General features: G+C 29.6%; 1 protein-coding gene and 2 pseudogenes across 3 annotated transcripts; 2 read left to right on the top strand and 1 right to left on the bottom strand.

Annotated features, from left to right (window-relative positions):
* Positions 1 to 1,576: 1,576 nt before the first annotated feature.
* Positions 1,577 to 3,853, top strand: LOC149893750 (zinc finger protein 862-like; annotated as a pseudogene).
* An 851-nt stretch (positions 3,854 to 4,704) lies between these two features.
* Positions 4,705 to 6,954, top strand: LOC145186409 (uncharacterized). 2 transcript variants are annotated; one of them, XM_090068428.1, is made up of 4 exons: positions 4,705 to 5,519; positions 5,594 to 6,026; positions 6,103 to 6,397; positions 6,505 to 6,954. In XM_090068428.1, exons 1-4 carry the CDS (start codon positions 4,887 to 4,889, stop codon positions 6,938 to 6,940), a joined length of 1,797 nt encoding a protein of 598 aa, XP_089924554.1. In that variant the 5' UTR covers positions 4,705 to 4,886; the 3' UTR covers positions 6,941 to 6,954. The 2 variants fall into 2 exon arrangements, with proteins under 2 accessions (XP_089924554.1, XP_089924548.1); XM_090068422.1 differs by having other exon boundaries at positions 6,487 to 6,954.
* A 114-nt stretch (positions 6,955 to 7,068) lies between these two features.
* LOC145184967 (uncharacterized) lies at positions 7,069 to 9,258 on the bottom strand (annotated as a pseudogene). Its single transcript, XR_016445499.1, has 2 exons — positions 8,850 to 9,258; positions 7,069 to 8,626 (listed from the first exon to the last, which is right to left on the bottom strand). The product of XR_016445499.1 is annotated as an uncharacterized LOC145184967 (transcript).
* Positions 9,259 to 14,856: the final 5,598 nt, after the last annotated feature.

Here is a 14,856-nt window from a genome sequence, read left to right as displayed (position 1 = left end):
CCTTGCTTAAGTTTAGAGAATTAGTTGTTACTGATTATTGGGTAAACGTTTGAATGAAATTGTGCCTCGAATTTTCAATAATAGCTTCCACTACTTGTCTTCAATACCAACGAATGAAAAGAAAAAATTCCCAACCAAACCATGTCGAGTCTGCTCTAAAATAAAACGTAGAGAAACACGATATGAATGTGCTGTTTGTGAAAATAGACCTCCGTTATGCATTGACGAATGTTTCAGAATGTATCATTCAAAAGAATAGGTTTACACTTGAATTTTCATGAAATAAAATTAAATCAATATCAATGTTTTATTTTTATCTGTTTTAAGCTATTTCTGTCTTTATCCGCATTTTTTGTTAGGCTCCCTGGATTTTTAAAATAAAAACTTGAATGTAATATTTTCTGAAATCAAATGTGAAGCTAAGAAAAAAAAAAAAAAAGAAAAGAACAGACAAAGCCAGTCATGCACAAATGTTATTTGAAATAAGTTAGTATAACTACGAGTTTACTCGTAGTTGGCAAGCTCATGACGCCAGCTTACTACGAGTATTCTCGTAGTTGGCAAATAAATGACGCCAACTTACTAAGAGTATACTCGTAGTTGGCAAATAAATGACGCCAACTTACTACGAGTATACTCGTACAGTGGCGTATCTAGGGTAGGGCAGGCAGGGCACGTGCCATGGGCGCCAGCCTGAAAGGGGCGCAAAAGAGGCTTGGTTGCGATACAATAAGCGAGAATTATATAAAATAAATTAAGAAATAATATATCATATAAAATAAATATATTATATAAAATAAAGTTTGTCTCATCATTTATTAAAAAATTGTAATTAAGCACTTTATGTGGGGGAAGAGGGGCGCGAGATCGGTGTTTGCCCCAGGCGCTATTTACCCTAGGTACGCCACTGTACTCGTAGTTGGCAGCGAACGTGTTAAAAAAAGACAGAAAAACGAACGTCACGTTCCTTTATTTTTCCTAACACAAACGTTGACGTTCGCTTAAAATTTTTCAAAACGAACGCATTACTTCAGCCACTTTTTTTCCAAATAATTAAGCGATTGATCGTTTTTTATTCATTATAAAAAACACGTTATTGCAATAAAAAACAATTAATCACGAAAATTTTAAACACATTTTCAAAGACTTTAAAAGAAACCACGCTAAAACTAATTTCTTTAATGGAATGAAGAAAGTAATTATGTTTGAGCATGATTTTTGCATGCATTTACAAAAACATTCAAAATTTTACTTAAAATGACTACATTTGCAATTACTTTAAAAATAAACCATGCTTAAACTTAATGATTGCTTTCTTCAATAGCCTGCTTCTTTTTTTTTCTTATTTTTCTTAAAGTGAAGTAATGTTTGTTTGCATATTTAAAAACTTCTAAAAGTTTTTAAAATAATTTTCAAGTTTTACTAAAAAATACATAATCTTTTAGAATATATAAAGTTATGTTTATTATAATTTTAATTTTTTTTATTGTGCTTTTAACAACACCAATAATATGATATTTTTAATAACTTATAATTAAATACTTAATATACTATTATTTTTAAAGTTTTTAAGAAAATGTCAAAACAACTAAGCATCTTTTCGATGTTAAAGAAAGATGGTACAGAGGAGCGTAGCATTAAACGTAAAGGAGAAGAAGAGAGAGAAACTAAGCATACGAAAAAAAATTGCAATGATTTGGATTGTGCAATGACTTTGGGAAAATTGGATAAATGGCCAAAAGATATTCAATTTATGTTTTGGAACACCGTAAATGGATTGCCGCCAAGCAATAAAAAACACGGGCAACAACTAAGCTGGATTCATATTGACAAATCAAATGAGTGTTTCTCTTGTTGGGTTTGCCAAAAGTATCCAAACATTAGCAATGCAACCAATTCAGTGACAATGGGATGTAAATTTTGGAAAAGAACATACTTGTTACGCTACAATAAAGATGATGGGCATAAAGCCTGTATTTCTAAATATCGAGAGAACCTTCACAATATAGCTCCAAGTCTTGAGAAAACTGTATCGACATCAGTTTTAAGAACTACTGAGAATAATCAAGAAGAAATGAACAGACTTTTTCGGATATCGTATTTTGTTGTTAAAGAGGATCTTGCATTTAGAAAATTTCCTCAGCTGTGCGAGCTACAAAAGCTAAATGGAATTAAGTTGGGCAAGAACTACTTAAGTGACAAAGCTTGCAAAAACTTCGTTTCGTCAATTTCGTCTGACTTAAAATGCGACTTAAGTTTAGACGTATCAAATGCCCGTTTTATTGCAATTTTATCTGACGGTTCTACTGATAAGAGTATTAGTGAACAAGAAACAGTTTTTTTAAGGTTTGTTAAAAATGGTAATCCAATAACTATATTTGCTGGTATTAACTCACCACTGACAGTTGATGCCGATGGAATATTAAATGCAATAGAATTTGTTTTAAAAAGTTTAACAACAGACAAAATGAATCAAGATTTATATTTAAACAATATCTATGCAAAAACTGTAAATGTTAACTTTGATGGTGCATCTGTAATGTCTGGCAATAAAGCTGGTGTTCAAACTAAAATGCGAAATAAAAACCCCAGTATAGTATATACCCACTGCGTGGCGCATAGATTAGAACTTTCTGTGTTAGACTCAATAAAGTTTGATATTTATTTAAAGAGGTTTGATGATAACATCAATAGTTTGTTTCGTTTTTACTATTATTCATCGCAGCGAAGAAAAGAACTGAAAGAAATAGCTTCTTTTTTAGATGAAGAGTTTAAACAGCTTGGGAGATTGAAAAATATTCGTTGGTTAGCAAGTCGGGAAAGGGCGTTAACATTGATTGAAACTGACTATAAAGTTATTATTTATGATTTAGAAAGCAAGGCAAACGAGAAAGACGAAACTGCACAGAAAGCTAAAGGATTTTTGTGTTTCATAAAAGACCCACAATTTTTATTTTATTTACATTTTATTCAAGATATTGTTAAATCACTAACAACATTGTCATTGGAATTTCAAAAAGAAGAAATTTTAATTTGTGAGATTTTGCGTAAAGTTGATGCAAGAATTGCTGTACTAGACGCGTTATCAGTTAATCCAGGCTCGAATATTGGGCGTTTACTAGATAATTTAGAAGTAAAAGAAGATCAGTTAATCTACAAAGGTATTGATTTAACAGCATTTAAAAAGTGTAATTTAAAGAGAATTGATGAGATTGTTAGACAACAACCAAATGATTATTTTGATTATTATAATAGAAAATATTTTATTAAAATTATCGACGGAGCAAAAGAATATATAGACAAGCGATTCCGCCGTGATTTCAATCAAGAACCATTAAAATCTTTAACCACAATCTTTGATTGTCGAAACTGGCCAAAATCCTTTACAGGTTTGCTAGAGACAAAGAAATAGGGATTTAACGAAATAAAAAGCGTTTGCAACTTTTATGAGAATAGTAATTTGATAAGCAGAGAAACTTCTAACTTATGTGTATTGCAGTGGCCTTTATTCAGGGAGAAAGTCTCTAAACTAAGGACAAATTCACTGTTGAGCATTTATAGAGATATCTTGCTGGAAAATGAACCTGAATTGGCAAGTATAAATATCTTGTTAGAGATTATGCTAACTTTCAGCGCTTCAACGGCATGTTGTGAACGCAGTTTTTCTTGTATGAACTTACAAAAAAATATTTTGCGAACTTCATTAAATGACGACACCTTAGAAGAAATTATGCGTATAAAGCTTGATGGCCAGTTAATTGAGGACTTTTTGCCCCAAAAACATGTCAAAAATTAGATTGACGCAGCAGTTGGTATTAGACATTTGGATGGCCATAAATTAAAAAGTTATTAACTAGAATAAAAATTCATTGAATATAAAACTCACTTATTTGACATGTATCTCTTAAATTAGACGTTCGTCAATAATTTAAGATACGAACGTCAACGTCCATTAAAAAAAAAACGATTTGTCGCGCCCTGTACACATACCACTGTGCTCTCCTGAGACCGCCAGGGTAAATTTTGGTTTACTCTAATTTTTTTTGTTTAATTATTAATATTGGGTTTAGTTAAGTATTTTAAAATAATTTTTAAAATCTAAACTAACTTTTAAACATATTTTTTTTGCAAAAATAGTTTTTACCTAAAATAACATATGGAGGGGGAGGGGGTAATATGAGAGGGCGGGGATTTTTTTCAAAATTTATAGGGGTATTACACTTCTAAAACAACTTTTGTTACAAAAAATACAACTTTAAAATGAAAAAATGAGATCTTTAATGATAAAATTAAGATAAATTCTAGATTAAAAATATAACATCAAGGCAATAAATGTAGCAGTTTAACATGAAATATTGAAATTCCTTATAAAATAATTCAATCATTTCAAAGTTCACAATAATTAAAAATTTTAAAAAATGAGAGAAAAGGACTACTTGAAACTGTTTATACCGAACTCAATCACACTTTTCTTAAGCTGTTTTGCATAATCATTGTGTTCCAAACGACACTTGTATCGCTTCCATACTTGATAGTGATAGTGGTGAGCACTTTCTCCTGCCTGCTCGGCATATACACTAGGGTGATTCTATTTTTTAGTTTGTCATGCAAACCTTTTCTAAAACATGAATAATTGTATTCTAAGAGCAACTAAATAAAAAATAATTAAAAATTTGAAAATTTTACTAGGTCAAAAAAAAAAGTTACTTTATGGAAATAAGACAAAATACTTAGGCAAAAAAATTGATAATTTGTATGATATTTTTTTAATTAGCTGAAGTTAATAGTGAATATAATATAAAACTAGCTTAACAATTATTGGTGGATTAGAAATAAAATAACTGTATTCCATTTTCTATTTTAGTTATAATTATATTTACCTAAATATGTCCCACATAAGTGCTAAAGGAGCATTAAAGAGAAAAGCAAACAACTTAACACCACCGTGTTCAAAGGAATCTCGGGAACTGCTTGCTTCAGCAGCGCCTTATGGATTACGGACTAAATCCTTAGCCAATTTCAAGACTATTCCAGAAGTCCGCCACATTCTTGGCTACTATCACCATCTAGCTGACACACGCCCCGCACCACCATCAAGAGCTGTTATGCAAATAATAGCAAAAGATTTGGAGCAGCTCTGGAATGTGAAATTTAGCATGCCCTCAGTATCCAGAGCTGGCATCACAAAAAAATTGAATGAAGTTGTGAATGCTTATAAATTAAGTTTGAAGAGAAAATCGAATATGGATTTTTTTATGCCATTTGATATCCTTAATAAAAATATAAAGCTGAAGAGGGAAGAGCAGATCTTCTATAATCATCAAATGGATGATAGAAAGAGCTGTGTATTAACCAGCCAAACAGTTGTTGAGCATCCTGCTAACAGGCAGTTGATACCAAAAAACATGGATCTTGATTATGTAGAGCAACTGTACACAGAGTCAAGCTCTGAAAATGATAATAACGTTGATGATTTTCAGCCTTTGTTTGAACGACCCAAACGGAAGTTTAAATCAAAGGTGAGTAATATTAATTTTTGGAAATAAAAAAAGTTTTTTTATTAAATTTATATTAATTTTACTTTTGGTTTAAGGCGATGCCAATTGCCATTATGTGCGCAGAAGCTGGTATCTCAACCCACAAAGGAGTTAGTGTAACTCGCTCATTAAGTTATTTCCATAGTGACATTCCAACTCCAAATCAATCGGCTATTTTCAAAGCTGGTAAAAGGTTGCAAGTCACAACTCTACTTAAACTTAAAGAAGCTTTGTCTGTTCAATTATCCTTTATATTACACTTTGATGGAAAAGGTGTGGCACCATATGATTATGGGATTAAAAAAGTGGAACGCATGGTCATTGCCCTTCAGTCTGATGGACCAATATTTTGGTACATTGGCCTCAAAACATTACATACTAGCGGAACTTCTGAAAATCTAGCCGCTATGATAACGGAAACATTGTTAGAGTATAATGTTGTGCATAAAATATCCCTTATAATTTGTGACACCTGCTCTGTCAATACAGGTTAGTAAAATTAAAATTATTTATTTTTAAATAATAAAAAAAATCCAATTAAATAAGTTATTCCATTTTACTTCAGGTGGATCTTATGATGGTTCTGGTGGAGTAGTAGGGATTTTAAGATCTAAGCTATTTAACAGGCCTGTTCCTTATTATGGATGCAATGCTCACATTTTGGACCTTGTTTTGAAAAAAATGGTAATTTTCCACTTGCCAACACCATCAAAATCGCCTACTCTAACTGACTTTAAGTTCATTCAAAAACTAAAAAATAAGTATCCGCAATTGAAAGAATCATACAATATCCTGCATAAAACACCTCATCCTCCTCCTACTGTAAAAACCTGGAGAGATGATTATAAGCTATTGGCTAGGTTTGTTTTATTAAAAATTATTATTTTCAATATCAATGATTTGTATATGTGATGAATGCGTTGATCCATTTTATTGTTTATTTTTCCAGGTTATGTATTGCATTTAGGCACTATTTGGACACCAATATTTTACCCAAACTGCAGCTACCAACGAAATTACCAAGTTCTCACTCAGCAAGGTGGAACAGCAGAGCAATATATGTCTTGTTAGGCTACTTTCTACTTCCTGAAGAACGACCATTATTGAAAGAAATAGCTAAGTTTATTAGCTGTTCTTGGTCACTTGCATGGTTTAAAATGAGAGAGGAACCCAACTGGGAAAACTTAAAAGAAACTACATCAAGTTGCATTAAAGCCCAAGAAGCTCTGACAAGACATATTCTTGGTGTTAAAATCTCATTCAAGAATGTGCATCGAACAAATGAGGTAGCTGAGAGAGGACTCCGAGCTATGGACATCCGATGTTCCCGGGCTAAGTCTGATGATGCTCTTGAGAGACTTTTTTTAACAGAAATGTTTATGCAAATGTCGAATAAAAAATAACTTCACTTTATAAACTTTGTCGTATTTCTTTTGCTTATGTATAAAATAAAAAAAGACTAAAAAAAAGAAATAATTTTGTCTTATTTCCATAAAGTAACTTTTTTTTTTGACCTAGTAAAATTTTCAAATTTTTAATTATTTTTTATTTAGTTGCTCTTAGAATACAATTATTCATGTTTTAGAAAAGGTTTGCATGACAAACTAAAAAATAGAATCACCCTAATATACACCAAGCCCAAACTGACTATGCTGAAGAAAAGGAACAAGATGACATACTAAAATATGAAATTTCCAGCTAATATTTAATTGGTAGTTAAACTTTTCCAGAAGATGAAGCTGCAGATTTTCGAAAGCTTTTTTAAAATCTAAAACTGATTCAGCAATAGATTCTCCAATAAACATGCTAAAAACTTTTGTTTTAATAATTGAAAACTTTCTAAGACAGTTAACTACAGGTTGGAGAAATATCATATTTGGTAATATAGAGGCTGCACTTAAAAGGTCAACTTCTAAATTATCTAATTTATCTAAAAGTCTCTGTGAATTATTACCATCCAAACCAGTTCCGTGGTAACCTCTAAAGATTATATAGTTTGACTTAAGCCACGAATCAAAATCAGGCCACAATGTAATTAATATTTTTACAAACATAGAAGTAATACCAATTAGAATGTGTAACTCTAGTGGAGGAATGAGATATTCTACTAAAGTTTCTAGAGGTTCATCAAGATACACAACTCTAGGAGAAATACAGTTTTTAAATTCCATCATGTGATTATTTTTACATCCATCTTCAATGAACTTGTTGTAGTTGGTATCAATTGAACCTAAGGTTCTTTTTTTTCTGCTCTCAAGAGTACTTTCCCCTTCACACCAGAGAATGCATACTTGCCGCTGTGACTGCTTAAACCAAATAAAGAGTTACCACATTTTAGATCAAATGCTATTGAATATTTTACATCACTCAGAGCTAGTGGTTTCAATAGTTTGCTAAGATTACCATTATGCTCTGAAACATCTTCAACTAAAGCCAAAACCAATGATCTTTTTACACCACAATCATCAAGACTTTCTGAAGTTGTATGTTTACATAGTGGGTCAAAAACATTTATAATGCATTTAAGAAAACCCTGTCCACCATCAATGGAAATCCTAGCAATAGTGCTATAAGGATTCAAACTTCTTTCGTTAATCATATAAAGAATTAAATCAGAAGTATCTTTTACAAATACTAAACTACGACTTATCTCTTCATCCCCTGAAATGAATGATTCAGTTTTGACATCATAAAAATCTGAAAATACATTATGCAGCTCCTCTATCTGATTGATATATTAGGTTCTAATATTTTCTTCCCTAAATTTTGTCGCATATGTTTACAAAGTAGGTTAGTCTTTCTTTTACTCAGGTTTAGAGTATTAGAGATTTCCATTTTAGTTTCTGGAGATAACTTTTTAACGGATGTTCTGATGCATTTATTATCAGGTGGGCCAACAACAAGAAGAAGATTGTTTCCAAAGGTTTTTAAAGGAAACTTGTCTCCAGATTTAATATCGTCTCTTTTCATTTTTATTTTGAGAATTCCAGAAGCAACTTGTTCACTGGATACATTTCCAAGACCTTCAGCCAACATAATTAGGTTTTTTACAGCTTCACTTTTACAGCAAAAGTGAGAAATTCCTTTGCCTAAATAGAAATTTAGGGTAGAAAAAACTCTGATACTATTATATTTGTAAAACATATAAAAATAATACACTAATATTTAATAAGTCTATCATAGACTATGCATTGACTAGCATAGACTCTATGCTAAATTTAAATTACTTTTTTTTTAATAATTGAAGAAATAGTTTTTTAACTAAAATATACAAGTTATACAATATTTTTAATTTGTTTAAGGAAATCATACCTATTGTAGAAAAGCAAGAAGGACATATCTTTTTAACAATTTTATCAACGATATCTTGATTATTTGTTGTGATCTGTTCAGATATTTCACTAATATCAGATGATCTTCTGAGTTTTTGTCTGTTTATTTGAGATATTTTCTCAATCCAATCATTTAATTTTGATGTTTCAACCCTGTTCAATGCATATAAATTTGTTTTGCAAGAATTACAAATGTTTTTTGGACAACACTCTTTTTCTACATCATATTCTCTCCAAATCAAATTTTGAATGTGAAGTTGTAATGCGGGAGTTACTTTAATAAGTTTATGTGATCCTTTTCCAAAGGAAATAAAGCAACATGCACAAATTAGACATTTTTCGTCGGCCATTTTGACAAAAAAATATAAGTTTTATATGATCGCTTTTAACTGTAGTAATTATTTTCATCGGTATTGCAACAATTAGTACCAAATAGAATAGATGATGCAAACATAAAATGACGCAATTTATTTTAGACATTTTAATTAATTAAATCTAAAATTTCTATGTTTAAAAGTTAGTTTAGATTTTAAAAATTATTTCAAAATACTTTGTTTAATCCATTAATATTAAATAAAAAAAAAATTTAGAGTAAACCAAAATTTACCCTGGCGGTCTCAGGAGTGCACAGTGGGCTGTCTCTCTTGTTAAGGTGTTTCACATAAAATTCTTTTTTGGTAAAATAACTTCATTTAATTCTAAAATCAGTTTTATAAACTTGATTTAATGAAAAAGATAAAAAATACATCGAGATTTGTTTAAATTCAAAAAAAGAGAGACTATATTCTTAAAAAAACACAAAAAAGCTCGGTTTTCTTTACTTTTCATAACGTAGTTATTCCAGAATGGCAAATTAGCTCAACTCAGTACTTTGCTATATTTTTCTGATATAGGAGTTAGTGTGAACTAGGACAATTACATAATTTTTCTTTTAAGTTATATAAAATTTAAAATTTACTGACTTCCAGGGGGGTAACAAACAGAAAAATAGTTAAAAATCGATTAATATTTAATCATCAAGGTACTTGTTCATACTTCACATATTGAATAAGCATTGAACAAATGGGGAAAATTTGGAGGTCTAAGCATTTTTGAAATTTTGGCATATCATGTTTTGAGCCAATAAGTTATGTTAAAATCTTCATTTTTAGATTAAAACAACAAATAAGTACAAAAAAAACTGGAAACTTTTTTTAACATAGCTTATGTCTGATAATTGTTTTTGCTCTTTATCAATCCAACCTTTCCTAATTCCTCTCAATTATTTTCTTCTTGTTTTTTGTGGTTTTTGTCCTTTTTTCATGATGTTGTGCAACCGCTTTTTGTCAATTTTTACTGAACCGAATATCATGTTTATTCCAATGTTTAGATTTAATTGTTTAAATGCACGATAAACACCTTATAAAACCTCAAAAAAAAAAAAAAAATTTGCAGGGTTTACTGCCATTTCTTGAACATCCGTTTTTTCATAAACAATTTATGGACATAGGGACCAGATGATATTATTTAGTCCCTCGCTACAATTTTAAGTTTGCACATGAAGACATTTTTTCAAAATATCGTCTATACTAAATTCATTAAAGTTAACAGAGAAAATTAAAGAAAATTAACATGAATAAAACAATCTTTAGAGTTGCAGTTGTTACCATCTTCGATATCAAACTCTATCTTTTTAGTACTGATGCATGAAAAACTGAAATTATTGAAAATTAATTATACCACCATTTTCAGCAGTTGGCCGAAATTGGTCGTATAACTATTTTTCAACATTAATGTTCAAGTTCTAAAAAATAATAATTTTCAAAAAAAAATTATTTTTTTTGATTCCACACCTTTTATTTCCTGTGAAACCGACATAATTTAGTGTCTTATATAATGTTATCAATTTAGAATAAAAAGTTTATTTTAAGAAAATCTCTTGAGACATTAAATTGCTAATCAAGAGTTAAAAAGTGAAAATCCAATTCCGTTTAATAGCTAAATAAAGGTTAAAAAGCAAATTTCAATTCTGTTAAACCAAGGTTACTAAGTGAAGAAAGAAAGTTAATAATAATAAAAAAAAAAAATGCAACAAATTAAAACCGAAGCTCAAGACGAAGAAGATGTGTTCGCCGACCCAACTTATGATTTTACATTTAAATTACTGTTCGGTAACGATTAAAATAAAGATGTGTTGATCAGTTTTATAAATAGTATTCTAGGTTTCGAAGGTGATAAAGAAGTAAAAGATGTCGAAATAAACACTAATGAACTTTTAGGAGATGGTAAGTATAGTGTCCAAAGTAAAGTTGACATTTTATGCACTGCTAAAGATAAGCAGAAAATCGCTATCGAAATGCAGCGAAATTATGAGGACTATTTTTTGGCAAGAGAACAGGAATATATGGCCAAAATAATAAGCCAGCAAGTTAGTAGCGGGCAATCTAGGAAGTACCACGAAGTTATGCTTGATACATATATAATTATTGTAGCAAAAAACAATATTTTTCCAGACAAAGTAGTAAGAGATGCCAAAAAAATGGAAAAGTTTCAGAAAATTTACGATTTAGACAAAAAACATAAAAACGAGGAAATTTTTTACTTTAAAGAAGTAGTTCCAATGATTAAGTATTACAATATAGAAATACCAGATAACAGAATCCATTGGATATTTTGTGAACTCTCTAAATTCAAAAAACAACACAAAAACCTTGTAATAACAGAAGAGAACACTTTAAAAGAGCAATGGTTAGACTTTTTAGTTAACGGGAGTAAAAAGCGAGATATAGGAGAACTTAATCTATCGAAGAACTTAAATGAAACAATAAAAAAAGCTTATGAGATAATGAAATCAGTCTTAAATAACGAAGATACCAGAATACTTTGTTGGAAAGAAAAAAGAGACAGAGAATTAATCGCAAAAGCTCGAGAAGAAGAAAAATCCTTAGCTTTTAAGGAAGGAGAAATCAAAGGAAAAATCAAAGGAGAAATTGGAAAAATTAAAATGGGTATTGAAGCTAAATGGGAAGATGATAGAATTCTCAAAAAATTAAATAAAACAAAAGATAAACTGTCAGAATTTAAAACATACTTTGAGCGACATCCCGAACGTTTGAAGATTGATGATAATGAAAGTTTAATAATGGAGGATATGGGCTTAGAATATTTAGATATGATTTGAGATTTTTAGGTGTTCAACTTGAGTCGAGTCTTCTGAACTTGTTGTGTTAATTGACTGTAGCATGTTGTGTTAACTGACTTTTGATCTGTTTTTGCTTATCTGTATACGCTTAAAAAAAGCGTTACTTTGCATCATCAGTTTTAGTAATTTTAACACTTCAATTTACCTTTAAAAATTATTATTCTCTATTTCAGGACAACTAAGAATAATGTATGAAATATTTGACTTTTATCACATCAGATTTTGTAAAAGTAAAAATTAATACTAAAATGTAAACAACTAAACTTATTTAAAGTTTTACATATTTTAAAATAATTTTAAGTTAACTTCGATTGCAAACTTATAAAAAAAACTTTATATTTTATTGCTTTCTAGAAAAAGTTTTAGTGCATATTTCATCAGTTTTTATGTTGTTTAGGTTCACTTTAATGCAAACAATCTTAAAAACTATTCGTGCTTTGGTGAGTTGACTTTTATGAATATTAATTCAAATAACAGATATATATTTAATTTGTATAAATACTCACCCAAAAATAAAATCCAATAATGCCACAATGTTTTGAAAATCAAATTTTAGGGATGCGCTGAATGCTCATGTGTATATATGTATATTTATACACACACACAAATACATATACATATATATATATATATATATATATATATATATATATATATATATATATATATATATATATATATATATATATATATATATATATATATATATATATATATATATATATATATATATATATATATATATATATATATATATATATATATATATATATATATATATATATATATATACACACACACACACACTGTTGCATTTTTCTGATTTTTCGGCGAATTTTGAAAGAGGTTTACACCTCTTTCTGTACAAAAGTCAGCTGCTCCAAAACCAAAGTTCTGGGGACCTCCATTTGCACTTGGAGCAGTTTTAAATCTTATTGAGCATGGCAAGCTTATTGATGACCAAAAAAATCTATTTTGTAAATAAACGATTATGTAAATAAGCGATTGTAAAAAAAATAACATTATTTTTATTTTATGCTGTGCAAAAACATTCTCAGTTCGGCTTTCATTTCAAGAAAGCAAAATGCAATTCGGGCTGCCTATTCCTCGACCACGATACTTCAAAAACTTGCATTCAAATATTTCAATTTAGTTTTATCCTGAAACTTAAAAATAGTAAAATTATAGTGTAGAAAATTATTGAATTATTATTTCTGATTATCTGAATAAATGTTATCACAATTAATAGGGCCACTTGCTGAAAAATCAGCAGACGAATGAGAAATTTGCTTTAGATAAGAAAATTGTCAAAGGAGCTTTCAGTACTGTTTTTATTGCAAAAATTAGCGCAAGGGTTGTTGCAAAGACAAAATATGCGAAATAGAAAGATGGAGTTGCTTTACTTAAAAACACGGTTATCCTAAGAAATATACATAAAAAAACTCGCCATAGTATTTAATCTCGAATTGAAGTTTATAAACGAAATTCTTTATGGAGCCCACGGAAATAAAAAAAAACTCCTTATTAAGCCAAAGATTAAGAAGATATTTAAAGATTAGCGAGTGAAACATTCTTCGTAAAGAGTTCGTTCATCCAAAGAGCAGGATACCAGCTTAGTAATTTTATTATTCGATACATACATACATATATATATATATATATATATATATATATATATATATATATATATATATATATATATATATATATATATATATATATATATATATATATATATATATATATATCAAATAATAAAATTACTTAGCTGGTATCCTGCTCTTTTAAATATTGGTTTAAAAGCATTCCGAATAAGAAGCTGCAGAAATTCGTCGTTTTTGATATTAACGATTTTTATCCAACAATTAGTGAAGAACTGTTGAGAATAGTGATGTCCTTTGCTGAGAAATTTGTTTGTATTACAGCTGAAGAAAAAAGAATAGTATACCACTCTAGAAAATCTCTTCTGTTTTATAGAAATGAGACATGAATGAAAAAAGGATGCGGTTTATTTGATGTAACAATAGGGGCATTTGACGGGGCTGAAGTTTGCGAATTAGTGGGGCTATTTCTGTTAGATAAGCTATCATCCGTTTTATAATAAAAATTTTATAGGTATTTACAGAGAGGATGGTTTGGCGATTTTTGAAAATCTAAGTGGCCCAGAATTGGAAAAAGTCAAGAAAATAATCACAAAAATGCTTAAAGAATATGGATTAAACATTACTATTAAATGCAATCTTAAAATCGTTAACTACCTAGATATTACTTTGAACTTAAACGATTCTACTTACCAACCCTATAGCAAGCCAGGAAATCAAATAAACTATATTCATAAGGAATCAAACCATCCTCCGAATATTATTAAGCAAATACCCATTTCATTGGAACGCAGATTATCAAGACTTTCATCCAGTGAGAAAATATTCGGCAAAGCGATTAAGTGTTATGAGGAGGCATTAAATAAAGCAGGATATAGTTTTAAATTAAAGTATAACAATACTCCTAATAATACCAGAAAGAAGTACAATCGAAAGCGTAACATTATATGGTTCAACCCACCATTTAGCAAAAATGTGATCACAAAAGTTAGCAAATCATGTCTTGATTTGGTAGACAAACATTTTCCATCTAAGCATATTTTGAACAAAATATTCGATAGAAACACTTTGAAAGTCAGTTACAGCTGCATGCCGAATTTAAAATCTATAATAAACTGGCATAACCAAAATATTATCGAAGATATTGAAGATCAAAATAAGAAATCCTGCAATTGTATCAACAGGTTGAATTGTTCCCTAAATCA

Source organism: Hydra viridissima, unplaced genomic scaffold (assembly GCF_058129835.1).
Source record: "Hydra viridissima isolate aposymbiotic clone 2 unplaced genomic scaffold, HvirCarnegie_v1 scaffold_1, whole genome shotgun sequence".
Classification (NCBI taxonomy): Eukaryota; Metazoa; Cnidaria; class Hydrozoa; order Anthoathecata; family Hydridae; genus Hydra; species Hydra viridissima.
The sequence above is the reverse complement of the archived record's forward strand: the minus strand, read 5'-3'. Positions and strand labels throughout refer to the sequence as shown.